The sequence below is a fragment of the Schistocerca americana genome, chromosome 7 (assembly GCF_021461395.2).
Source record: "Schistocerca americana isolate TAMUIC-IGC-003095 chromosome 7, iqSchAmer2.1, whole genome shotgun sequence".
Taxonomy (NCBI): domain Eukaryota; kingdom Metazoa; phylum Arthropoda; class Insecta; order Orthoptera; family Acrididae; genus Schistocerca; species Schistocerca americana.
The window spans coordinates 554,204,580-554,231,935 of NC_060125.1; the positions used below are offsets into that span (position 1 = coordinate 554,204,580).

General features: G+C 41.2%; 2 protein-coding genes across 3 annotated transcripts in view; one reads left to right on the top strand and one right to left on the bottom strand.

Moving 5' to 3' along the window:
- The window catches only part of LOC124621872 (dehydrogenase/reductase SDR family member on chromosome X), a 66,601-nt gene extending 55,970 nt beyond the window's left edge, over window positions 1-10,631 (bottom strand). Inside the window, exons 1-2 of the mRNA XM_047147336.1 lie at window positions 10,301-10,631; window positions 4,827-4,934 (exon numbers count right to left, since the gene is read on the bottom strand). Of these exons, the coding sequence (XP_047003292.1) occupies window positions 4,827-4,934; window positions 10,301-10,415 (223 nt within the window). The 5' untranslated portion in view covers window positions 10,416-10,631. The remainder of the gene's footprint in view (window positions 1-4,826; window positions 4,935-10,300) is intronic.
- A 30-nt stretch (window positions 10,632-10,661) lies between these two features.
- LOC124621873 (Krueppel homolog 2) overlaps window positions 10,662-27,356 on the top strand; it is a 52,916-nt gene continuing 36,221 nt past the window's right edge. The window contains exons 1-4 of one of the 2 annotated variants that reach the window (XM_047147338.1): window positions 10,662-10,843; window positions 10,939-11,112; window positions 11,539-11,720; window positions 18,792-18,859. In XM_047147338.1, coding sequence (XP_047003294.1) covers window positions 10,952-11,112; window positions 11,539-11,720; window positions 18,792-18,859 — 411 coding nt within the window. In that variant the 5' untranslated portion in view covers window positions 10,662-10,843; window positions 10,939-10,951. Of the gene's footprint in view, window positions 11,113-11,538; window positions 11,721-18,791; window positions 18,860-27,356 lie in introns of both variants that reach the window. The other variant, XM_047147337.1, reaches the window with a different exon arrangement.

Sequence of the window (27,356 nt, forward strand, 5' to 3'; positions counted from 1 at the left end):
TTTTATATTTTTCACGGCAGAACCCAGAGGAAAGGAAACACTACTGGCCGAAAGCTTTGTGTGTCTTAATTGTGCCCATAAGAAGCCACCATCCTTCCTTTATTGTGGCTGAGATCTTTCCAAGTTTTCACAACATTTCTTATTTAGTCTCCAATTTAATGTAAATTAATCTGCTATTAAATCTAAATTGAAAATGATAGTTTCCTATAGTTCCATACAGCATTTTTAAAGTCTGTTTCATAACTTCTGATATTACTTCTTTTGGCCCCACGATATTCAGAAATTTCCTTCCTTTCATTCTGTTTATTTCTGACAGCTTCTGTTTGGACACCACCTGTGTACTACATACATACAGTAGCTTGCCATCTGAATTTGGTGTGATAAGATGGGCATTTGTATTTCAAAGTATTCTTCCGCAGTCCGAACACTGTCTCCATCTTTGACTGCTGCCTTTTAAGTGAGGTGGTGGTGGTGGTTGTTGTGGTCTTCAGTCCAGAGACTGGTTTGATGCAGCTCTCCATGCTACTCTATCCTGTGCAAGCTTCTTCATCTCCAAGTAACTACTGCAACCTACATCCTTCTGAATCTGCTTAGTGTATTCATCTCTGTCACCCTCTACAATTTTTACCCTCCACACTGCCCTCCAGTACTAAATTGGTGATCCCTGAGATGCCTCAGAACATGCCCTACCAATCGATCCCTTCTTCTAGTCGAATTGTGCCACAAATTCCTCTTCTCCTCAGTTCTGTTCGCTACCTCCTCATTAGTTATGTGATCTACCCATCTAATCTCAGCACTTTTGTAGCTCCACATTTTGAAAGCTTCTATTCTCTTTTTGTCTAAACTATTTATCTTCCATGTTTCACTTCCATACATGGCTACAATCCACACAAATACTTTCACAAAAGACTTCCTCACACTTAAATCTACACTATGTTAAATTTCTTTTCTTTAGAAATGCTTTCCTTGCCATTGCCAGTCTACATTTTATATCCTCTCTACTTCAATGATCATCACTCATTTTGCTTCCCAAATAGCAAAACTCATTTAATATTTTAAGTATCTTATTTCCTAACCTAACTCCCTTAGCATCACCTGAGGTAACCTGACTACATTCCATTATCCTTGTTTTGCTGTTTTGCTTTTGTTCACGTTCATCTTACGTCGTCCTTTCAAGACACTGTCCATTCCATTCAACTGGTCTTCCAGGTCCTTTGCTGTCTCCAACAGAATTACAATGTCATTGGCAAACCTCAAAGTCTTTCTTTCTTCTCCATGGATTTTAATTCCTACTCCAAATTAAGTGAGGTACTGGGTGAGAAGCTCATTTAGGTTACTTTAGCTTCTGTGTTATTTTCATATCCCTGTGTATTTCTTTCTGCCATTGTCTTGTTACTTTCTCCAGGATACAATTAAACACAAAAGCAGAAGGGTTACCTCATTGTCTTACTCTGTTTGGATTTCAGATGGCTCATAGCCCTCTTATGAATTTATCTATTTATGTTTCTTTTATAAAAATGTTCTGTTGTGATGTTTGAAGCTTTCACAGTGAAACTAATTGTGCTGGTACAGATTAGAGGGTAAGATACTTTAAGCAAAAGAGACTTCTGTCAACTGACATATGGGGAATGCCCAGTGGCAGAACTTGCACCGGAACACCACTGTGTTAGCTAGAAAATGATTTCAGTTACAAAAGGCAAAATGCAGTTCATCCAGTTCAGTTTGGCCAATATCCACTGACCAAGACATCTGATGAAAGCAGTAGGTGAAGCTGTCAAAATACTCTCCAGAACGAATCCTGGCTTTGCAGCCAAGTGCACGCTGTTCTGAGATTCTTTACAGATTAGTACTGTGCACTAGAAATATGTGGCAGAATTGACACCATGAGGGTGGCTCATGAGTCACTAAGAGGACTACCCATGAATTGCGAGATTCTGGGGTTCAAGCCTAGTTTGGCAAGTTTTGAAACATTAACTCTGCTGCAAACATTTAAAATCTAGAGTTAAGGTTCAGTTTTTGTCCCACTTCAATGATCTCTATCCTCACCAGTAACAAAATTTCAATTCTTTGAAAATAAAAGCACTAACAGTTCTCAAATATGTGATGCTGTCACTTTTGAACTAATATTAGTTAGTTAGAAATTTCAAATATTAACACATTTACATAGTTTTATTAAATATTACTATTCACACAAGATGAACTAATACAAGACAGGGATTCTTCCAAGAATATAATCACAATAATCTTATCAGAAATTCCAGCCTGATAAATGCTCTCACTCAAGTGGATTGGTAGCACGTGCATCCAACAGATATTCCCAGCAAAGATAAACAGTGCCCTGACTGATACCATCTCCACAAAGATAAAATCCATCACACAGGTGTTCACACGTCCTTCAGACAATAATGCTCCAGAAAACCTGGTATCTATGCAGCACAGGCATTGACTATCAAAGCCATTAAATTCCTACTGGCAAATCAAGTACCACCAGCTTCACACGCCTGTGGTTGGGTTGGGTAGAGTACGTGTGTACATCCTTCTTCCTTTATTCTTAAACCGGGTGTTAGCATCAATTAAATTATGCTATGTGCAAAATTCCACCAGGTGGTCTACTTCCGTTTCTTTCCTACAGTCCATGTTCTCATACTACTTACCCCTTTTCTCTTCCTTTTTCCCATCCCTCCATCACTAATTTCCATCTCTTGTAACAATCTGAGCAATTTCATATCTCCCATCATTTGTAATTTCAGTCTCATCACTTCCTGTGGATCTAGTGGCATATAAACATGTGCCTCCTATTTATCTTCCAGGAATTCTTTACTTCCAACTTGGCCTCACCCTTTTTTTGCCACATCCCTTCCCAGGACCAAAGATGCAAATGGAAGGAAGAACAGTTATCCGTAACCTCAAGACAGACCTTGATTTAATCATGCTCCCTGCACACCAATGCTCCACCACCATCTTGATGAACTGGAGTGATTATCTGACAGAAGGCATCCGACTACAAACCCTGCCATAGTGATTCCATTCTGGAAATCCAGCGAAACCACCTATTCTTATTTTCTTTATTCAAATCCTCAGGCCCATCCCAGAATGTCTCCCCTCATCCCAACAACTCTCTCACCCCCCCCCCCCCCCCCCCCCCCCCGTGTGACAATGGTAAGTCCAGGATGGAATAACAACAATATGCAAAGAGTAGATTGTTGCTCACCATACAGACGAGGCATTGAGCCACAGACAGGCACAATCAAAAGGACTCTTTAAGAGGAGATGTGGAAGCATGGGGGGGGGGGGGGGGGAGGAGGAAATAGCAGGGGGTGGGGGAAGATGCTGTGCTGCCTGTGGGAGTGTGCAGGGATTTGGTGTGGATGGGATGGACTGCTAGGTGCAGAGTCAGGAGACTGTGCTTGGGGCTTTGAGGGGGGGAAAATAGAGTAGGTGAAAGAGGTAGGTAGGTGGAGGACAGGAACTAGCAAAGGTAATATTTGTTTAGATATGATAGCATAAAATTAGGTAGTTCAGTAAAAGCCACTACTCTTACACTAATCAGCTACCCTTCCCTCTTAAAAAAGTTTTCTACTTCACACTAAGCATTTAGTAACGTTATCGATTTCAAAAACCACTATAGCTGTCTTGTATACCTGAAACCTAAGAAACTTGTTCGTAGTAAACATCTATGTTAACCAGAACATAGATCCCCAGGCCCAAATCTGATAAATTATAAAATAATTGGCTAATAAGATACTCTCACTATAGTTTGGAATACACGGGGATTTCCCTATTCCTGTCTAATATTTGTCGCAAGCTGTTACACACTTCTAGCTCAACATACAAATTTTCATTCTACACGTTACATTGGAATGAATAGTCTGTATGGAAACTATCTAGTGAGTGTGCGTATGATTTCTGCTTCTGGTTCAGGTATGTGATTTTTATTTGTTTGGTATTACATAATATGAATCTTCGTAAGACTAAGGGTAGGGCTGTTTGCTGTAAGCCTCTTCCAATACTCTCTTGGCTGTATACGGTATTTATGTTTGGACCCCTAAATCAGTATACGTGTGCCATTAGAAAAACCATCACAATTTAAAAATGGTCTTCTAATATCTCACGTAAATAATTTATGTAGTCATGAACAGGAGCAGACCAGCACAAAACCTTGCACAATGCCATATTTAATGTTTCATCACTCTGAATTAAGTCTCATTGCTGTGGTATCATTTGTCAATGTGACTCCATCCGTGCTTCTAGTTTACATACTAGAATTTTGTGATTCGCACATCTAAGATCTTTGGTATCACAGAAAGTGCCAAAACAATGTCTCCTTGTTTATTTCTATTAGAACTGAGTTCCTGAGGACATAATATTGCTATGTACATAAGCATTTGTTATCATCATCATATTCTATTCTAAGTTCCCTTCTCTAACAGTTTTGAAAACAGACATTAAGCATGTGGAAGGAATGGCTCTATATAGGTCATTTGCTTGTTCCACTTTTATAAATACGTTTTACTGTACTATATTTAAATGTACAAAAATATCTCGATTCATTGACTGATTAGAAACATAGTTCAAGAGGGGCATTATCAACTCAGCAAAACATTTCAGTACTGAAATACCATAATTATCAGGTGAAAAACTACTTGTAAGTAACCTAATGATTTTTGCAATTTCCTGGACAGTTAAAGCATTGTGTAGTTTTTAATGTAAAGATGTGGTCAGTTCACAAGTTCTGGCTGACCTCTGCACTTTAGTTATTGTACACTGGTCAACATATTAAAAAAAATTTGTTGTTACAAACACAGGTTACATACATACACACTCACCAATAATCACGTGCATATCACACTTCAGTAAATTCTTCACCACTTCCACTCCAATTCCTCGTGCTCCACCTGTAATAACTGCAACATCTCCTGGCCTCTGCACAAGTTCTGTACAAAGAAACAAACTGAATCAAAGCTTTTAGAATTTTCCACAGTACGAGGGTTGTTTCTGAATCAGTGGAATATTGTACTCTGGCTTGATCACACACAATTACTAACAAATAAAATGTCAAATGATGCATTTCGAGAAGCAATTACTTGATGTTAACATCAAGAAATATTATATAACATGTTTTCAATGTATACGAGACTAGCGAATATTTATATGACAACAGAAATTGATTCTTCTCACTTTAACATTAACAAAAAAGATGTATTTAGAACTTAAGTACACCAGGACTAAAATTTCCAATGGCCAACAAGGCCAGGCAGGCTGAATTCTGCACAACAAATGCTATATGCACGGCAAATGGTTAGTAAGAGAATCTGATTGTCTGCTCTGAATGTGTAATAAGAAAGTAATGAAACCACTATGTTACCTAATTAATGTTGCATTCCAGAGAAAGTAACTAACACTCTGAAGCCGTTCGAAACTAACGGGCATTCACAATTTATAACTCGACGAGATATAGTTTATGTCCCAATTTGAAGAATGATTCTAATAATAACTGCTCAGATGTTTCGAAAACACAGTGCTCAACACATGACACGAAGCACTCAAGACATACAGAGGTCAATTTTAAAGTGAGATACAATAAGAATAACAAGTATGCCCTCCGATTAATTTCTACAGATCCAAAGAAGCCAATTAATGACTCAACAATTAGAAATTTCAGAGAAAATCTTCAGCAGTGAGATTGGGATGAGGTATACATGGAACCTGATGCTAATTTAAAATATAACTTATTTCCTGATACACTTGTAAGAGAATTTGAAAACTGTTTCCCCAAGGAAGTAGATAAATCTAATAATAAGAAACCAAGCAAAAAACCTTTGCTTACTAAAGGAATAAAAACATCTTGTAACCACAAAAGGGAACTGTATCTAACAACAAGAAAGATTAATGATCCAGAAACAACCAAATAATATAAAAACTACTGTGCTACATTAAAAAATGTTATTAAAAAGTCCAAAAGCATGTGCATCATGTCCGAGATTAATACCTCTGATAACAAAATCAAAACAATTTGGAATATTATTACAAGTAAGACAGGGCAACCAAGAGTACAGGATGATGGCATCACCATCGAAGTGAATGGAAACTTGATAAACAACAAGCCGGAAGTAGGAAACATTTTGAATAATCATTTTTTAAATGTTGTAGGGAAAATAGGATCTAAATGTTAATTAGATAAAGCAAGGTAGTTAATGGAAGAGGCCTTACCCACACCATTTGATACAATTGAAATTCCACCCACCTCTCCTCCTGAAATTACAAAGATAATAAACTCTCAAGAATAAAAGGTCACATGGAATTGATGGCATTTCCAGCAGGATAATAAAAGCTTGTTCTCAAGAGATAAGTGGGATTCTTAGCCACATATGTAATAGCTCTCTGAAGGAGGGTATTTTCCTAGATAGACTGAAGTATGCCATTGTTAAACCACTGCATAAAAAAGGGGATACGTCTGATGTCTACCGCCGAATCTCTCTTCTGACTGCCTTAGCCAAAATTCTTGGAAAGTAATGTATTTTAGAGTAACTTCAAACCTTTGTAAAAATAAAGTTTTAACAAAATGTCAGTTTGGTTTCCAGAAGGTTTTTTCCAATGGAAAATGCTATATATACTTTCACTAATGAAATATTAAATGCTCTGACTAACCAGAAATCACCCGTTGGGATTTTTTGTGATCTATTCAAAGGCTTTTGATTGTGTAAATCATGGAACACTTCTAGATAAGCTCAAGTACTGTGGTATGAATGGGACAGTGCTCAAATGGTTTAAATCATTCCTAACTGGAAGAGTGCAAAAAGTTGAAATAAGCAGTTCACATAATATGCAGAAAACTGGTGGATTCTCGAACTGGGGAACAATCAAGAATGGGGTGCCGCAAGGTTCGGTCTTGGGTTCTCTGCTGTTCCTAATATACATTAATGACTTGCCATTCCATATTCACGAAGACGCAAAGCTGGTACTTTTTGCCGATGATACAAGTATAGCTATCACACCCAACAGACAAGAATTAACTGGTGAAATTGTAAACGATGTTTTTCAGAAAATCATTAAGTGGTTCTCTGCAAATGGGCTCTCATTAAACCTTGACAAAACACAGTATATACAGTTCCACACAGTAAATGGAATGACACCACTGATAAATATAGACTTCGATCAGAAATCGGTAGCTAGCGTAGAATATTCAAAATTTCTAGGTGTATGCATTGATGAGGGGTAGAACTGCAAAAAACACACTGAGGATCTGCTGAAACGTTTGTGCTACTAGGGTCATTGCAAATTTTGGCGATATACATCTCAGTAAATTAGCTTACCACGCCTATTTTCATTCTCTGCATTCGTATGGCATCATATTCTGGGGTAACTCATCATTGAGTAAAAGAGTGTTCATTGCACAAAAGCATGTGATCAGAATAATTGCTGGAGCTCATCCAAGATAATCCTGCAGACACTTATTTAAAGAGCTAGGGATCTTCACTGTAGCTTCACAATATATACCGGGTGATCAAAAAGTCAGTACAAATTTAAAACTTAATAAACCACGGCATAATGTAGATAGAGATGTAAAAATTGACATGCTTGGAATGACATGCGGTTTTATTAGAGAGGGGGGGGGGGGGGGGGGGGGGGAAACATTGCTAGACGGGCAAAAGATCTCTTGCGCACGTTGTTTGGTGGTGATCATGTGCTCAGCCGCCACTTTCGTCATGCTTGGCCTCCCAGGTCCCCAGACTTCAGTCCGTGTGATTATTGGCTTTGGAGTTACCTGAAGTCACAAGTTTATCATGATCGACCAACATCTCTAGGGATGCTGAAAGACAACATCCGACGCCAATGCCTCACCATAACTCCGGACATGCTTTACAGTACTGTTCACAACATTATTCCTAGACTACAGCTATTGCTGAGGAATGATTGTGGACATATTGAGCATTTCCTGTAAATAACATCATCTTTGCTTTGTCTTACTTTGTTATGCTAATTATTGCTATTCTGATCAGATGAAGTGCCATGTGTCGGATATTTTTTGAATGTTTGTATTTTTTGGTTCTAATAAAACCCAATGTCATTCCAAGCATGTGTGTCATTTTGTACCTCTATCTACATTATTCCATGATTTATTCAGTTTTCAAATTTATACTGACTTTTTAATCACCCGGTATATTCACTTATGAAATTTGTTATTAACAATCCGAATGAATTCAGAAGTACTAGCAGTGTACATGGCTACAACACTAAGAGAAAGGATGATCTTCACTACTCAAGCTTAAATCTAACTTTAGCTCAGAAGGGGGTAAATTATGCTGCCACAAAAGTCTTTGGTCACTTACCTAATAGCATCAAAAGTCTGACAGATAGCCACATAGCATTTAAAAGGAAATTAAAAGAATTTCTTAATGGCGACTCCTCCTACTCATTAGATGAATTTTTGGATATAGTAAATGGATAATTTCCTCAACCCCCACAAAAATAAAAATAAAAATCATGTAATATTTTGTGTAATGTAATATCTTGTATAGACACCTTTTATTAACAATGGAACAAGTACTAATCTAATCTAATCTAACCAGCCACATTCATGACACTGAGCACTCACAAGCTGGATTACACAATGATCTTGGTTTTTTGCACACACACAGTGTAGGAAAGCTATAAAACCTTTTTCATGATGAAAAGGACAATAACAATTCGAATGATTATATAAATGGCTTGATATTTTCCTTCAATGCTACAATAAAGACAGATGCATATAGGAAGTACATGTTTTGCAGTTAGCAGGCTGTGTGCAATTGCAACTCTCATCAGATGTTTGTGTTATATTGAGAGGTTGGTCTGTGTCAGAGGTCACTCTGCAGGTAAAGAGCTGGGTGGGGCAACTTTGATATGACTGAGCGACAATTTATAATTCTACTGCTGAGAAATCAAAACTCATGCTTGTAACTGTAGAAAATTGGTATAGTCCATATGATAGTGTAACAGATGCTTGGCATACTTAAGTGGAAATATTTCACAAAGGAAGCCATTGCCCTTGTGGAATCCTGTCTGACAAACTTAGAGAATCTGTGTTCAGGGGGGATTGTGCAACACTTCTGCTATCACTATTGAATATCCCATATGGGGACCACAAGAATAAGACAAGAGAGATTAGAGCACATACAGAGGCATATGGACAGTCATTTTTCCCCGTGTCCACTATGTGAATGGAATCGGATAGAAAATTCTTGAAACTGGTATGAAGTAGCTTCTGCTAGGTACTTTACAGTGAAACTATACATACAGATGTAAAAGAGCGTCACAAACAGTGACATGTGGGTAGTAGAATGTTGCACAGGCCAATCTCTGTCTCGGCCGACCACATAAACAGTTTGGCACCTGCCACTACTGTTCAAAAACTACACACAGCCAACCAAGCAGTACAAGATTAAATGCAATTGTTGAGAGCCCAGAAGAAAATACAAGGGAGTTCAACTTAGATGTATATTTGAGCTGTGCATTTCACTGTGGTCACAGCTGTCTGGTATGCTTCACCGATGAATGCTACAGTCAAATATGATATCCCATCTTGACTCTCGTACATGTTTAAAGCACAATCTTACACACATCATTGACTGAGTCACATCTAATTAATCTGGCCCAACGTAGTTCAAGGGCAGCATTAAAATGATCAAATGGTCACATAAAACAATACTTTGTATGTCTTTGTGATTAAAATCAGAATGAAAGCAACGTTTTCTGTCAATACCTAATGCCATACGGAGAATACAATAACTTTGCTTTGCTTGGCCAAGTGCACAAACACATTACAAAACTGAAACAAACTATATTCTAAAAACAACAGAGCAAAAGCACCCATTGACTCTCTGATGGCAGACCAATGCATTCTGCAGAATTCTTTTTTATATAAAAATGAGTTCTGTGAGAAACAAATAATACACAATTTCAAAAGATGGGTAGTTACTGACACTTCCTTATAGAAGGTAGCAGCCAAGTGCATCGTGTTATTCCGAAAGAGGTGTCCAGTATCTCTACTTAGTGCTCCGCCTGCTTTGGTGAAGAATGTAGGACAATTAACTCTATTAGAGTTATTTGCCATGTATGCTCGAAAACATACACGTAAACTGGTCAATCTCACTGAAATACAGTAGACTTCAACTATTCGACTAAAGGCAGGCAGAGAGGAGAAAGGAGGAGAAACATTGTGGTATGTTGTAATATTTCTTCATGGATACAGATCGATTACGTAGCACTGCGCACAAACTTTCTCTGTAAGCAACAATTCTCACTAGATATTAATAGTTACCTAGTTTGTTGCGATGCCCATTCATAAAATCTTCTACAATTGCTGCCGCTCCAATCACATAGTAATAAATCTCGTAACAAACTGCCTTAAAAATAAGCTTCCAGTTAATAGCCATGGTTTCACTCTGCAACTACACTGCGCATGCGATACTGTCCGCACACCACAGGAGGACGTACCCTCCCTTACAGCTTTCTACTATAACTTTCTCTGTCACCTCCACTTTCTCTTTACTACTTAGCGACAGCTGTCCCACAGTGCTTCCCGTACCGCCAGTAAACACATTTTAAAGAGGCGGCAGTAATTCAAAGTACTTACTCGGAAGATACCATTTTCGCATCTGCTAGCGCTATCTACTGGGAAAACACGAAACTTCAGAAACGATACTCAGTGTGGTCAAGTCATTGCGTGCAGGTTGCGTTGTGGTCACTAATAGTGTATGATTGAAGTTTAATTTTCACGTGCAAATAAGAGTATCGTGATAATTAGTGCAGATATTATTTTCATGTTGAGTAGGTCTGTTTATTTGCACTGCCACGAGTGACGGTAAAAGTAGCAATAATAGTGCTGGTGTTCAAAAAATTGCTAGCGAAACCCTGCTGCTTGTTTTGATTGAAAACTGTATCTATACTTCTGGACAGATACTTCTGAAATATGGCCGATACAACTAGCACAAGCACTTCAACGCAACCGCAGGTTAAAGGTTGGGCAACGCTGAAGAAACGTCTGATTGAAGAGAAAGTTGAAGTTGCTTTATGGGCAACGAGAATATTCACAATATTTTTCACTTTTGGGTATTTCGTCCCTATCTTCGGGTACGTGATTTCTTGAACCATATCATGTTGCAGCCAGTAATTTTATACCTAGTGATTTGCTTGTAACCGCATTGCTCTTTTTATTTAAGTTATTAAACGTTATCACATTTGTTGACTATAATTTGCCATTGGAAGTTAGAATGACATTGCTGCTTTTGACCAGCTGACCTTGCGCACACGGCAGAACTGGTTGGCCTAGATACTGCCTACGACTGTTTGTGACTGCGTAACTTTTAGTTGGTGCAACTAATTAAATAAATCAAAACGGCACTGGACCTCTTAGACGTCAGCGACTAGTAATACATCTTGTTTTCAGACCTACTATACTTTTACATATTTATCAATTCACATTTTGACAGTGTTTTTACCTGTAGTTCCATGTAAATAGTTTAAGCTTATCATAGGATTTTTTTCTTCTGCTTACAGAAACGCCTATAATGCATACTATAAAGCACTGATGTCCAATGCTGCAACAAGTGCACTGCGACTACATCAGAGAATTCCTCGAGTTTCATTCTCTAAAGAGTTCCTTCAGCAATTGTTATCAGAAGATAGCTGCCACTATTTGTTGTACTCTCTTATATTTCTATATGTAGCTCCAGTTGGCTGTATCCTTTACAAAACCTTATTTGAAAATATCCTGAAAGCTATTTTTTCTATTAGTTTTTTTTTCTATCTCCGATGTGTCATCTGTCTGTGTGTCTCTCGTGTGTTATTTCCTGTAAAGGTGTCCTAGTTTGACCATATTTCATTTTGTTGAAATTTGTATACAATAGACCTAAATTAACTTCTGCCGAGTTTCAGCTTTGTTTGCATCCTGGTGTAGAAAATTGAGCCTTTTTCACAAGGACCATTTTCTGAAACCCCCACAAAGAAATCCTCATGTTCAGCAAGCTGATGTTCCTGGCATAAAAAAAAATAATTGGTTCATATAGTAATTTGGCAACTATAGCAGCTGATAATGTAGTGAATACACATGTAGGAAAGTTAATCATTCACATATTTTCTGATAGGGAAACATATTGGAACATAATGTTTCCAGTTCATTTTACTTTCTACCTATTCTTTATTATAGAAGCAAAGAAAGGGGTGGGGGGTATCACTTGTATTTCTGTATACCGCACAAAATGTTGTGTTGGGGTGTATTTGCAGGATTGTAGCTCTGTTAGAGCATGTACAATGGCTTGCTGAACTTGAATTTTGTGATGCATTTGCAATATGAAGAAGTGAAAAGGATCTAATACTTACAGTAATTAAATTTTTATATATCAATATCACATTTTCAGGCACTGTAGCACAACAAAAAGAGAGGGCAAGAAAGTCTCTTGGGTAGATACTTAATGCGCGGTAACACAAACTGTATATTTCTGGAATAAACGAGTATATATATGAAATCCACCAAATACGCCATGATAGCTTTGGAAACTCTGAACTTGAGATTGCGCAGTATGATGAGCTTTTGTTATGCAATCCAAGTGCAGGACACTTGTCTAGTTAGCCAATTACAGTGGGCGTAGCAGATGTGATCTATTCAACCAACAACACTATGATTATTTCATTGCACAGACACACAAATTAAAATACATACAGTACAATATAAAAATAAGTAGAGTTATTGCTTCATATCTAATTTTGGGTCTGCTGTGTTTTTCGTCAGGTGTGGTTAGGCTGGGATGTAAGATGACATCTTACATTGATGCGAATGAGGCAGTGACATTACTACACTTGTTTGAGAGAATAAATGGCTCTTTTGCTCTGAATATTGTGGTTTCCATACTGCAATTTCCAAGGGTATAGTACGGCTGGGACATATTAACAGAACTTAATCCTAGAACATTAAAGTTGATGTGGCTTGGGGGGGGGGGGGGGAGGGAGGGGAGGGCATTGTGACACTGTTACTATGTTACTTAACCACTGTAAACTCTACTACTGTATATTTTATTGAAAGGAAGTTGTAGTTTACAGTTTATTCACTAGTTAGTTATGATTGTCACCAGTGGTATGTCACATACAAATACAACTGCCCTGTTCCACACCACACTGTACTGACAACTGTACTGCTCAAAATGTTGGTGGGAGCTGTGAATTGGTATCAGTTGCAACCATAAATTCTAGGAGGATTTAGTGATCTAGGGTTAAATTGCTGGGAGTGAAGCATGACCTTAATATTCTTTGTCGTTACAAATACTTGGCTGTTATTCTATGAATACGTTGCGATTTCCAGGAGTGTAGTTAAGCTGATTTTGACTGAATATCTCGTGATTCCCTATGGTATTGTTTGGCCAGGACATAAGAGAACGGCTTGAATTGACAGAAAAAATCTGGTTTTGGCGACAGACTGATCTGTAGCATAGCCAGAGATCTAAGTTAGGTTGGAAAGCAACAGTTTTGTTGTGAGTTTGCAAAGCCAACAAATGTGAAACCAAAAAATCTGGTTGTGATGACAGACTGATCTGTATCATACCGGGAACTCTAGGTTAGGTTGGAATGCAACAGTTTGGTTATGAGTTGGCGAAGTGAAATTTGGGAAAAGTAGATGCAAAAAAGGCCATGAAATCATAGGAAATTGGGTGTTCAGTGGAATTCAGCGAGGATTGAAGAAATGCTTCCTTGAGCATGTTGAATTCCTGGCCAAGGAAGTGTTGTTCACAATAATAAAAAGAAAAGATGCTCCCTGGGACAACAATTGTTAGTGACTTCTTTAGTTCATACAACATTTGAGATACTGAAGGTTTTCAGCACTATAAAGTGAACCATAGTTTGAACTTGGTAGATATGAAGGAGCATCCGATTCACACACAGAACATGGTAGGTTTTCAAGGGTGTCATCCATTGATGTGGCAGAAAGACTAAACATTATGCAGGTTACCTAGCTGAGAGTACGTTCTGTCAAGCACATAGCCAGAAAGAAATATCATATCACCTTCTTGTTGAAGTGGGTAAAATTTATGTGCGCGGTGGAGTTGTAGTGCAATAACATTCAAAGTAATTGCAAGCATGAGTAGCAACTACTATTCCATGCCTTTCAGGGAAATTGGTGCCTTCAGTTTCTTCAGCATTACTGATACGTTACAGCATTGCTTTGATTGGCACTGTACATTTTGTGCATTGCATTGGAATATCTACTTTACTAGTGTTTCGTTCTTAAAATTTTTTCATCATTTGTGTGTTATGCGTTGAAAATATGATGATACTGTTGGTTGATTACATAATGTGTAATGTGCTCTCATTCTGTGTTCTGATTGGCTTAGATCATCACATGTCCTATGCCCAGGTTGTGTTAGAATAGCACATTGTACAGCCCAATCTTGATTTCACGGTTTCCAAAGCTATCGTGCAGTGTTTGGTGGATTTTGTATTTATACTTGCTTATTTTGCAAATAATCAGTTTCAGTGCTACAGTGCATTAAAGATCTATCCAAGAAATGTCCTTTTTTTTTTTTCTTCATGGTTTGTTGTACTACAGTGCCTGAAAGTGTGATATCGATATATCAAAATTCTACCCTTACAAGAAGTTACAGATCAGGCTGAAATTTGGTAGAACTTCATGAATACCCTTAAGTGCACTTTATACAGATTTCAGCAAAGTTGAAGAGGTTGGTAGGAGGAGCATCATCCACGTTTGGTCACTTGTCACAGAATAATCCCATATCCTTTCTGTATGTACACACAAGATACACTATAAAAGTTGCATATTTAATCTAATCAACTCGAGGTCTGGGGTAAAAGGACTTATTTGCTGTTGAACATACATAATGATTTTTAATAAAGCTTTGGCTTCTTGGGTATATCCTATAATCTTTGAGCTTGAGCACCATTAAATAGTTGTCTTAACCTCTTAATAAATGTTCATTGGAAGCGTTATTGTGGTCAGTGATGACAAATTAAAGAAAGTGTTACGAAGACCAGCTAGTTAACATTTAGCAATAAAAACAGTTATTAAATCTTTAAGATTGTAAAAGCAACATGGCGACACAGAAAAATACCATGCAGTTACAAAAATGATAAGTACAAAACACCATATTACTGTTCTATGTTAAAGCTCTTGAAGCTAATTGCTGGAAAATTTCACAAGTCCAGCATTTCTGCAGATAAGTTAAAGTTCATCAGGCTAGGCATTGAATTATTTGAGAGTCCAAATGTGTGGATACTCAATGTTAGAGCCGTTGACTAACCGTTGAAACTTTATTGTAAGTATGCCGAATCGCTGCACAAAAATTTTCAAGTCCTTGAAAGTTGTCCAAAAACTGTCAGTCACCTATAGCTATGACTGACACATCTCATTCAACCGTGCATCCAGTTTTGGACAAATCATGAAGTGACCTGTATGCCAGTATGGTCTCCAATGCAAAGTTGATGTAATCTTCCGTGGCAAAATTCTGAAATTTGTATTTCACTTTCTGGTACTAAAAGACCAGAATTTCACCATCTTTCCTGTGGCTCCTGTAGGTATTAGCTGGTGATCCTTAGTTTTATCGTTATCTGCATTTTCGTTAGTGAGACAGTTAATTTACCTTTATTTGCTATTAATTAGTATTCAAGATAATGAAATTCATGTGACAATAGATAGCTGCTCCAGGGGGCTCACCACTCTTTGGTGAGTACATGTGTGGCTACGACGGGGCCTCAGCCTTTGCAGCATTGCTTCCTCTTTCTGTGCTGCAAACCTACACTTTGATTGTCTTCTCCCTCCCCTTACTTTTCATCGGATGGTCCTTGGCACCCTTCCTTTCTGATGTAGTATGTGTGAAACCCAGCACGGTAGCCATCCCATTGTGGGGGGTTCATCAAGTACCTGTGTTGTGGTAGCCCCCGATCACACTGGGATCGCACTGTTGGTGCCTGTGCTGCACACTCCCCATGTATTCCATGGAGTATGTGCCCATCATGACTGGGGCACAGGAACTCCTGGCAACAGATTGCTGGCCAGGTAGCTGTTGCTGTGGCTTGGTGGCAGTAATGGAGAGAGCCCATGCTCCGAGTGGGTGGCACCAAGACAGATAGTTTCCACATGAAGCAACTTAAACTTTCTCCCGTTGGTGGTCACACGCGCCCTGCGGTTTCTGGAAAAGTCTCGTATGATGCAACAAAGTATGATCCCAACATGTTCCCTTCGCTTGCCACGCCGTTGGAGGGATGCAGAACTAAAGACAAGGAGCAAAATTCTCCCTAGAATACCTGGTACCTGGTCTATACTAGGACTCATGGGGACACCTTTTTGGCCACAAAGCCTTCTTTTTTTAATTTAATTTAATTTTTTTATAGGCACTTCTCTCTTGCAAAACAATGTTGGATGACATCCCTATGTGACTGTGACTCCACACAGAAGTCCCAGTATGGTACAGGGCATAATCTTTAACTGTGCTCTTCTCCTAAAATCTGATGACGAGCTGCAGGCCAATTTAGAACGACAGTTTGTGCACTTCATCTGTTGTGTCCATAGGGGACCAAGGGAAAACAGAGTTCCTACCAGGGCCTTCATCTTGGCTTTTGAGCGTGATACATTGCCAGGAACATAAAGTTTATTGTCTACCGATGTGACGTGAAACCCTATTTTCCTTCTCCTGTGAGATGCTTCAGGTGTATGAAGTTTGGTCAAACGTCGTTCCGTTGCACTCCTCCTGCTACCTGCAGGGATTATGGGCATCCACTGCATGTGAACGTTCTTCGTGCCCCTCCCTTGTCAGTGTAAACTGCAGTGAGCTCCACTTTCCCTGCTCACCAGATTGCTTCATTTTTAACCGTGAAAAGAAGATCCAAGATTGTAAGACCCTGGACAAGATCACATATCAAGAGGCCAGAAAAGAGTATGAGCATCTAAATCCCAGACAAATAGCACAATCTTATGCTACAGCTGCAATGTCATCACTTTCTCTGTCGATGGTGCCTTCCTCTGTTGCGCCTCTTACAGTGGGCCCTCAGAGCCACCCACCGATACCTGCCCCCCAGGTGGTTAGGGGCCCTTCTGGTGCTTCCACCACACCCACTTCGAGAGCATTGGCTCCCCATGTGCCAGGGACACTGGTCCCCATCTCCCATCTGGAGGCACCTCATCCTCCTGTGGCTTCTCTAGCTACCAAGAGGTCCCTTGGGACTCTTCCTTCCTTGGTTCCTGCTGGTCCACAGCCAGGAACCACAGGCTGCTTTCCATTGGACTTCTTGTTCCTCCCCTGTACCAGAAACCAGTTCTGGGAAACCTTCTCAGTCCTTGTCTTCTAAGAAGAAGAAATATAAAAAGAAATCCTCTAAGACAAAGGAAATTATGTGCCCCCCCCCCCCCCCATGCCACTAGACTCTGTATGTGCTCCCAGTGGCTCCTGAAGCACCAGATCTCCCCAGGCAATGCGCCACAGAATCTATGTCAGTGGATCCCCTGATGTGTCGGCCAGTGGCAGTACATGACCCTTGGTCATAATCTGACACTCGCCTCCCCTCCCGGTCACGTCATGTTCCCACAATATTTAGACACTCTTACATTCCAGTAGAATTGTAACAGATTTTTGCACCACCTGGCTGAACTATGGCAGCTTTTAAGCACATAACCTGCATTCTATAATGTCATCCAGGAATTGTGGTTTCCAGCATATTGGACCTCTGCCCTTCGTTAACTATTGAGGTTATTTTAAGAATCGTACTGACTGTGAGAGCATATCAAGTGGACTTCATATGTATGTGCTGGATTCATATACAGTTACCTTGTGCCTCTTGATACTCCGTTGGAGGCTGTGGCTGTTTGGGCACGGGCACATCAGGATTTTACCATCTGTAATGTTTATCACCCTCATGATGATGATGATGATGATGATGATGATGATGTGTCTCAGGATGTACTGCTTGCATGACTTGCGCCAGGACTTGTGTCATACACTTCTGTCGCCATCATACTGCCCATCCACACCCAGTTTTACTTCTTGTAGTTGAGACGCACCACTTTGTAGGACTAGTCTTTGATTACCGGCTGGCGTGGCTTCCCCACCTTCGCCAACTTAAGCGAAAGTGCTGGCGACACCTTAGTACACTCAACTGCCTCAGTCTCACTCTACAAACCCCTGGTTCTGACACGTCTTGATTATGGGAGTCTTGCGTATGGTTCAGCATCATCCTCAGCATTGCAGATACTAGACACCATTCGTCATTGTGGGGTCTGACTAGCAACAGGAGGGTCTGACTGTTCACCATGCAGAGCCAAATTCCCTGATATTTTTTGCTAATTTTGGTACTATTTTCGTTGTCATGTCGAAGTTGGTTTGGTGGGAAATGAACTGTCAGTTTTAGATTGTACTTGAACCTTGAGGAGATTAGAAGTCAAAAATAATTTTAAAATTCAATAACTATCAATTACAAATATTAGTAAACCGCCAACCTCAGGTTTATAATATTTTGACAAAACTACAAATTTCACAATATCTCATAAAAATCACAATATTCATTATTTCACTAAAAATCACTAATTTTGTGCCATCATTTTTGCAAAATTATCCTGTCCATATTGATTTGTTTGATACTTATTCTTTTTCACAGCAGTTTTCAGATTTCATATTCGAATGTAACTTTTTGTTAGCATTAGGAAATGAAAATTTATGAGCTGCTTGGAGAAAAGTGGTTTCAGGGTGTATTTTGTATGTTTTCAAAAAATAGTTTCACTGTCATAAAGTTTATTTCTCTTAACATTTTTACAGTGATTCTGTTGCCAGTGTTTTTATTCGCAGTGCTTCAGTTCTCACGATACTCTCTGATTTTGTTGGATGTAAGTACAAATGCTTTGACTTAATACCTAATAGGTGATAAAATTTGTATTGTCATAAACAACATAAGTAAGAAACTGGTTTGATTTCCTTCCATTTAAACAGGTAATGAGAATGATACAGTGTTTCAGTGAGTATGATGTTCATTTTAAAGGCAATTATTAACAAACAATTCTGCTTTATCTGATTTTTTGAATAGCGCAGTGTTTCTTACCTAATACGTAAATATGAGGCTGGGTACTGACTATCGTTAATGGAAGCTGTGAACTGTCTTAAATGTACTCTCATTTGGAGGAAGGAGGTATATCAGTAGAAGTAGTGCTGCTGTGTTGATTACATACTTCGTAAGATGGAAGAGTGTAAAGGTGAAGTTCTGTGACCATTTGTTTTGTGCAAAGACAAGCTTTAGCTACAAATTGCAACACTCAAAATAATTAACTGCTTTTAGCATTGATGAGTTATGTTTAGAAATAGTAAATGCCACCTACAAAATTCAATTTGATGAAAAAAAAAAAAGAAAAAAAAAACATTACTGACTTCCTGCTCCATAAAACATGCAAGTGCAAGTATGCACAAAAAATTCCCCTCTGTTGCAGGAAGAAACAGCCTTTTATCTTAATCTATATCTAGTGCTACTGTGTGCATTTTTTTCATTTGCTGTGCTCCTGCCAACTACCGTAAGATTCTGTCCTTATCTATTTATATTGAACTGCAGTGAAACTTTTTTCCCATATTAGGTGGCGCCATTGCTTAGCCATATAATCTGCTGTAAAAATGGATAATCTGAAACGTCGGAAAAAGTTGACACTGGTTAAATACCATAAACACACTTTATGCTTATTTTCACATAAACACGCAAATTATAAATTATTTTCACACAAATTTCAACTAGTGAGTCTTATGTACAGAAGTAATCAGTTGGTATTCGGCCTCAGTGGCCAGAGACAGTAGTTGTGTGTGTGTGTGTGTGTGTGTGTGTGTGTGTGTGTGTGTGTGTGTGTGTGTGTGTGTGTGTGTGCGCTCGCGCGCGCGCGCTTTTTTTGTTGTGCCCACCTGCAAATTCACATCTCTACATGGTGAGTAGCAATCTATCCATTTCGTGATAGTGTCATTATTCGATCCTGGATTTTCCATTGTTTGAAGTAATTAGTAAGCTTTGTGTATTACATACAGCACAATCAGAGAGGTGTTTTACCAACATTAGTTGGACTGAAGTTGTTTCAATTTGGTGTTCCAAGTAAACCATAATTTTTGGGCAGCTGTCTTGTTCCTTCTGGACATCTCAGTGTTTTCAGAGTGAATGCCTACTTCATCAGTTAATCCATCACCATTACCATTAATCCATCACCATTACCATTACCATAAGTCTCTGTAAGTCCGTCTTTATACAGATGGTTGTGGGACCTCTGATATTCGATATAAATGTCAAAACAAAACACCTGCAGCCGTGTAAATTTCCAGTTGTTACTTTATTGCCACCAGTTTCAGCACTAGATTACCCTACCTTCAGGTCCGCTGATTGACGCATAGGAAGATCCCACCTCTGATCCAGTCAAAATAGGGGCCAGCATTCGGTGACTGGTATCCGTAGATTTCTCCTTAGCATAGCAATCCCTTCAATCATTGCTTTGCTTTCCTACTGTTAGACAAACACCAAAGTTTGTCTTAACAACTATGCAGGTGGAGCAGCTCTTGGGACAAGAGAATGTTTGGTGAATGGGCTGGCCTGGCCTGTGCTGAGTGCATGTGGGATGTATTGGGGAGATGTACTGTGCAACATCCACATGTACCAAAACCATATAGCGGTTGTCAATCACACTGTTGGAGGAATGGGACACCCTACCACAAGAACTAGTTACCAACCTTGCAGCATGGGAACGTGCATTACCATCCATAATGCTCACACACCCTATTAAGAACTATGTCCCACCATTTATAATGTCCAGGGGACCATAAAAAAATCATGATTTCTATCTAGTACAAATTTCATTAAGCTATGTTAACTGGCAATGACACATCATGTGAAAGTTAATGTCGTCCTTAAGTTCTGCACACCAGTTTATATCATAACTTGTCAGTCAAAGCAGCTGCCACTTGCTTCTATAATAAATTACATAGACTACATACTTCACATCACATCATTCCAAAAATTCAATTCAGTCACTTCATTTACCACTTTGTCACATTTCGTAAAATCCATTTGGTGAAAAACATTTTCTTTAAGGAACTTGTATTGTATCACAATTAATTTCCATTACAGACTGTTGCACTCACCAGCTTTAGTACAATACAGTGAATGACCTGCCTTTTGACTGATGAGTACCACATTTTCTTCACAGCATATTGCATAGTTGGTTCATGATGAAAAAATATTCCATTCATTTTACTTTTGAAATAGAGAATGTAGCGTATTTTGGCAGTGTGGCTGCCATCTTCTCATGATCCTGACTATTGGCAAAAAAATACCATTTTATGGCGCTGCTAAAGGAGCCTCAGGCGAAGAAAACAATACTACGTTGCCAACGTCACATGAAACCAAAAACCCTCCAGGGGCTAAGTGTTTGTTTGCTGGGTACAGCCCTGGCAACCTCGGGTTCCTGAGCTGAGGACTGGTAAGCGCTGCCAGTCCTCTTTTCCCATAAGCTCTGTGCATGCTTCAGCAACCACTGTGCAGTGCAGCAGTGAAATGTTGTATGTTTCGGAGAACAGGGGCCCTGGCTTCATTGTCTGGACCACGAGAAAGGTACGCATCTCTATAAAAAGACCATCAACTTCAAAGTGTGCTATGTGCCTATGAGGTGAATGGCTGTTGAGGTAAAATAGGCTCTAGCGGGCAACCTCTAGGGCACCATCGGTCCCCCAGTTGTCTAAGGCCTGCTCAGGGATGCAGCACTCTGCTGGGGCCAATGTTTGTTTCCCTAGCATCTCATGGGATTTCTGTGGAACTGTCTCACCAAACTACTACTACTGACAGGGCGGGAGTACTGTCATATAGTACCTGCACCCCCTCCCTCTCATAAGAGAGAGCTTGGTTGGTCACTCCTCCTGAGAAGTATTCTCAGAACCATAGTAACAGGGCACTAGTAAGCCATAACACTTTCATTGTAATCATGAAAACGGGGAGAATTTTTGAGAGATGATGTCCCATTCTATATTCACAAGGCATCGGAGTTTGTTGCTGGGTCCCTGAAAAGTGTCAAACAACTTTGTAATGGAACATTTCTAGTCGAAACTGCTAATTCAAACCAAGTATCTAAGCTTCTGGAATGTAAGGCCTTAGAAGCGAGTTGCATACCGCACCTAACTTCTACAAAGGCTCTACCTGCTCCAATATTATTATGGAGACGGACCCTGCAAGTTATGTGAAGAATGGAAAACAATGGGCATCACAGAAGCGGTGAACTATATGAGGAGAGCCAGTGTCACATTGGAAAAATCTGCATCATTTATTCCAGAATTACTTGAACACATCATTGCAGACTATATCTGTCTTAAGGGTCACCTGTTTGTTTCCAACACAATGCGATGCTTCATATGCCAAAGATTTGACCATGCCACTATGGTATGTAATGGGAGGGCTACATGTGGAAATTGTGGAGGCTCAGCTTGCAGATCAGGCAGTTATTGTATACTTCCTGCAAAATGTATAAACTACTCTGGGGATCACCCAGAATGGAGTAGAAAGTATGAGGATTGCAACGAGGAAAGGAAAATTCAGGAGTAGAAAGTCACAAGACTCATACCCTATACTGCAGCTGAAATAGCTTTCAAAGCTTCACAGCCTCTGATTTTTACTACTTCTATTCAAGTACAAGCACGTGCACTTGTTAGTGTGTGGGGGGCGGAGCTACACTTGAACCAGAAATCGTTTGGAAGTCATTGTCGATGGGCTTACAACCTAAGCCACATGCTGCTGCCCACCACCAGAAGCCTATTAAGCTGTCCCTTCAGCTCAGCCAACCAACTCCTCCCTAAAGTAAGCAACACCGTCACCCAAAAAGTAGTTCAAAGTCGAAGAAAGTGCCAGTTAAGCCTTCGGATTGGCAAGCTCTCCCCATCTCAGATCAGGACTTTATTTCTGAGGATATGGACCTTCACTTGGAGCAACTGGAGACCCAGGCACTGACAAACGTTGCCTCTGACCTTCTGGGTAAATTGCTGCCACCAAGGGAGAAAGACAAGACCAACCATTGCTAATCAATGTTTCCCACAAGGACTTCTGTATTGCAGTGGAATTTAAATGGCTAATAAAGACATGTGGAAGAATTACAGCTCCTGGTCCAGGATAAACTTCTACATCTGCTTACAAGAAACTCATTTTAAAGTGTCCAACACACCTGCTGTAAGGAGTCACCACCTGTACAGGAAGGACAATATTACTGGAGACAGGCTAAAGGTGGAGTGGCTGTTTTCATTGAAGACAGATTCCATGCCTCACCTGTCCCTCTTACCATGGCCATACAAGCAGTTGCTGTGAAAGTTCTAGCATAGCACCATTTAACATCACTGTGTGTTCCTTCTATCTTCCACCTCATTATCCTTTGGATGCAGATGCACTGACAGAATTGTTCTGGGCACTCCCTCATCGTTGTGGGTGACTTCATTGCACACAATGTGCTTTGGGGCTCGGCTACCACTTGCTCCAGAGGTCAAATTATCAGGTGACTTGTCCAGTCTGAGAATACCTGCCTTTAGAATTCAAGTCAGATGGCACATTTTTCTCCACAGCTGCAGGCACTTTTTCAGTGATTGACCTTTGTTTTTGCTTCCCAGCTATTGCAAACTCAGTTTAGTGGGAAGTGGCTAAAGATTTATGTTCTAGTGACCACTTCCCCACCGAGCGGGGTGGCGCAGTGGTTAGACACTGGACTCGCATTCGGGAGGACGACGGTTCAATCCCGCGTCCGGCCATCCTGATTTAGGTTTTCCGTGATTTCCCTAAATCACTCCAGGCAAATGCCGGGATGGTTCCTCTGAAAGGGCACGGCCGACTTCCTTCCCAATCCTTCCCTAATCCAATGAGACCGATGACCACGCTGTCTGGTCTCCTTCCCCAAACCAACCAACCAACCAACCACTTCCCATTGTGGATCCAACTGCTGCCGTCCCCTGCGGATCCAGGGATTAGAATGGGCATGAGGTATTCCTGCCTGTCATATGAGGTGACTAAAAGGAGTTTCACACGTTTCGGCCTTTATGTGATGGTCCCCTGTAGGGTTTGACCTCCACTCTTCAAAATTTTCCCAAAGAGCAAGCCAGCTGCGGAAGGGCGCCTTACAAGGTGCATCGTGTCCATCGTGCATTGCAGTCCCACCCATTCTCCATCTCTTGCGTGAGGACACCTTATTGGGTGTGTGTTCCACCATGCACTATGCAGTGTCGATTTCTGCATCGACAATGACCATGGACTTCATTGCACCTGATTTTCAGCACGGTAGCCAGTCAGTTGAGGTGGGGCTGCCTTGTACCTTGTTGGTTGTAGCCCCCTGACAACACAGGGATCGCTCTGCTGATGCCTGCGCCACTAACTCCCCACGTATGCCAAGGGGTAGATGCCCATCCCCCTGGGGCATCGGGACTCCCAGCAATGGCCATCCTGCAAGGTGGCCTTTGCTGCAGCTGGATGGTGTCCGTGGGGAGGACACCTGGTCACAGTGGGTGGCATCAGGGTGGATGACACACCATGAAGCGTAGTACATCGTCTCTTGCTGGTGGTGAAACACCAGCAGTCTATAAGCGATCACGAGCTCAATTCAATGCATAGAAATATGACCCCAAATCGTTCCCCTCCCTGGCCATACCATGGGAGGAACATCAGGCTAAGGATGGCAGCGGACCTTATTCGCCTCGGTACCTGGTATGTTCGAGAGCTGATGGGGAATCTTTCATGACGAAGCCTCAGTTTTTTGTTGAGCATGTAGAGGACAAGTTCGGGGAGGTAGAGGCCTTGTCCAAAATGAGATCTGGGTCAGTCTTGATCAAAACAGATTCATCTGCCCAGTCACAGGAGTTACTCTCTTGTGACAAGCTGGGAGATGTTTCTGTAACCATCATGCCCCATAAGAGCTTAAATATGATACAGGGTATCATATTTCACAGAGATCTTTTGCAGTCCGACAATGAGCTGCGCACCAATTTAGAATGGCAAAGTGTACATTTCATCCGGCGTGTCCACCGGGGTCCGAAGGATAATCAGGTTGCCACCGGTGCCTTCATCTTGGCCTTCAAGGGTGATACATTAACCGAGAAGGTCAAGGTGATGGTCTACCGCGGTGATGAAAGCCCTATATCCCTCCTCCAATGCGATGCTTTAAATGCTGCAAATTTGGCAGTATGTCTTCCCGCTGTACTTCCAGTGTCACATGTCAAGATTGCGAACGTCCATAACATCCCAATATTCCATGTGCCCCGCCTTCCACCTGTGTCAACTGCAGAGAGCACCATTCGCGTTGCTCGCCTGACTGCAGGATTCTCCAGAAAGAAAGGAAAATCATGGATTACAAGACGCTGGACTGACTAACCTACACAGAGGCTAAGAGAAAATTTGAACACCTGCATCCTGTGCTTATGACATCGTCTTACGCCGCCGCTACAACAGTTCTGGCACCATCAGCTCTGCCAACCCAGGTCAGCTCTCAGAGCTGGAAGACTACACCTGTCTCCTTGATGGTGGGGGCATTTCCCTCCCTGTTGCTCCTGCACCACCTACTTCAGGAGCACCCCCCCCCCCCCCCCCCACCCCCCCCCGCCCTCGCCCCCCAACCATCGGGGACGTCTGGCCCCACTATTAAGCTGGAGAAGCGTAAGTCTTCTTCGGCTTCTCTCGCTAGGAAGGGGTCCCTTGGGTCACTCCCTTCCCAGGTTTCTTCTAGTGGGAAAGACAACACCCGCCAGTGGATGAAGAGCCCAAAAGCAGCTGGTCGTGGACTGGGTAACTTTCACCTCTGCTGTCACTGCTGAATCTCCCCCACACAGTAACATTGATGTGATGGTTGAGCAGGTGACTAGCACAATTGTTTCTGCGGCAGAAAATGCGATCCCTCGCTCTTTAGGGTGCCGGAGGTGTAAGGCAGTCCCTTGGTGGTCGCCGGAAGTCTCTGAAGCAATTAAGGAGCGTCGGCGAGCTCTACAGCGGCTTAAGCAGCACCCTTCCCTGGAGCACCTCATAGCCTTTAAACAGCTCCATGCCCATGTTTGCTACCTTATCAAACAACGGAAGGAGGAGTGTTGGGAGAGATAAGTCTCCACCATTGGATGCCATACGTCACCTTCCCAAGTCTGGACAAAGATCAAATGTCTTTTCAGGTACAAGGCCTCAACAGCTGTCCCCGGTGTTATCATAAATGGTGAGTTATGTACCGATGCAAACGCGATTGCCGAGCACTTTGCTCGAGCCTCTGTGTCAGAGAATTACCCCCCAGCCTTTCGCACACTCAAACGGCGGCTGGAAGGGAATATCCTCTATTCACTACACGCTGCAGTGAATCCTATAATGCCCCATTTACAGAGTGGGTGCTCCTCAGTGCCCTTGCACATTGCCCCGACACAGCTCCTCGACCTGATGGCATCCACAGCCAGATGATTAAACATCTCTCATCTGACTACAAGCGACATCTTCTCATCATCTTCTACCAGATATGGTGCGATGGCGTCTTTCCATTGCAATGGTGGGAGAGCACCATCGTTCCAGTGCTCAAACCCCATAAAAACCTGCTTCATGTGGATAGCTATCGGCCCATCAGCCTCACCAATGTTATTTGTAAGCTGCTGGAATGTATGGTATGTCGGTGGTTGGGTTGGGTTCTGGAGTCGTGTGGCTTGCTGGCTCCATGTCAGGGCGGCTTCTGCCAGGATCGCTCGACCACTGATAATCTTGTATCCATCGAGTCTGCCATCCGAACAGCCATTTCCAGACGGCAACACCTGATTGCCGTCTTTTTTGACTTACATAAAGCGTACGACATGACTTGGCGACATCATATCCTTGCCACATTGTATGGGTGGGGGCTCCAGGGACCACTCCAGATTTTTATCCAAAACTTCCTGTCGCTCCATACTTTCCATGTCCAAATCGGTGACTCCCATAGTCCCATCCATATTCAGGAGAATGGAGTCCCGCAGGGCTCTTAATTGAGTGTGTCTCTATTTTTAGTGGCCATTAACGGTCTAGCAGCAGCTGCCGGGCCCTCTGTTTCACCTTCTTTGTATACAGACGACTTCTGCATTTCGTACTGCTGCTCCAGTACTGTTGTTGCTGAGCAGCGCCTCCAGGGAGCCATCCACAAGGCACAGTCATGGGCTCTAGCCCACGGCTTCCAGTTTTCAGCTGTAAAGTCGTGTGTCATGCAATTCTGTCGTCGTCATACCGTTTATCCGGAACCTGCACTTTACCTTAATGATGATCCACTCACTGTAGTGGAGAGTTATCAATTCCTAGGACTGGTTTTTGTGGCTCGATTGACTTAGCTCCCTCATCTTCGTCAGCTTAAGCAGAAGTGC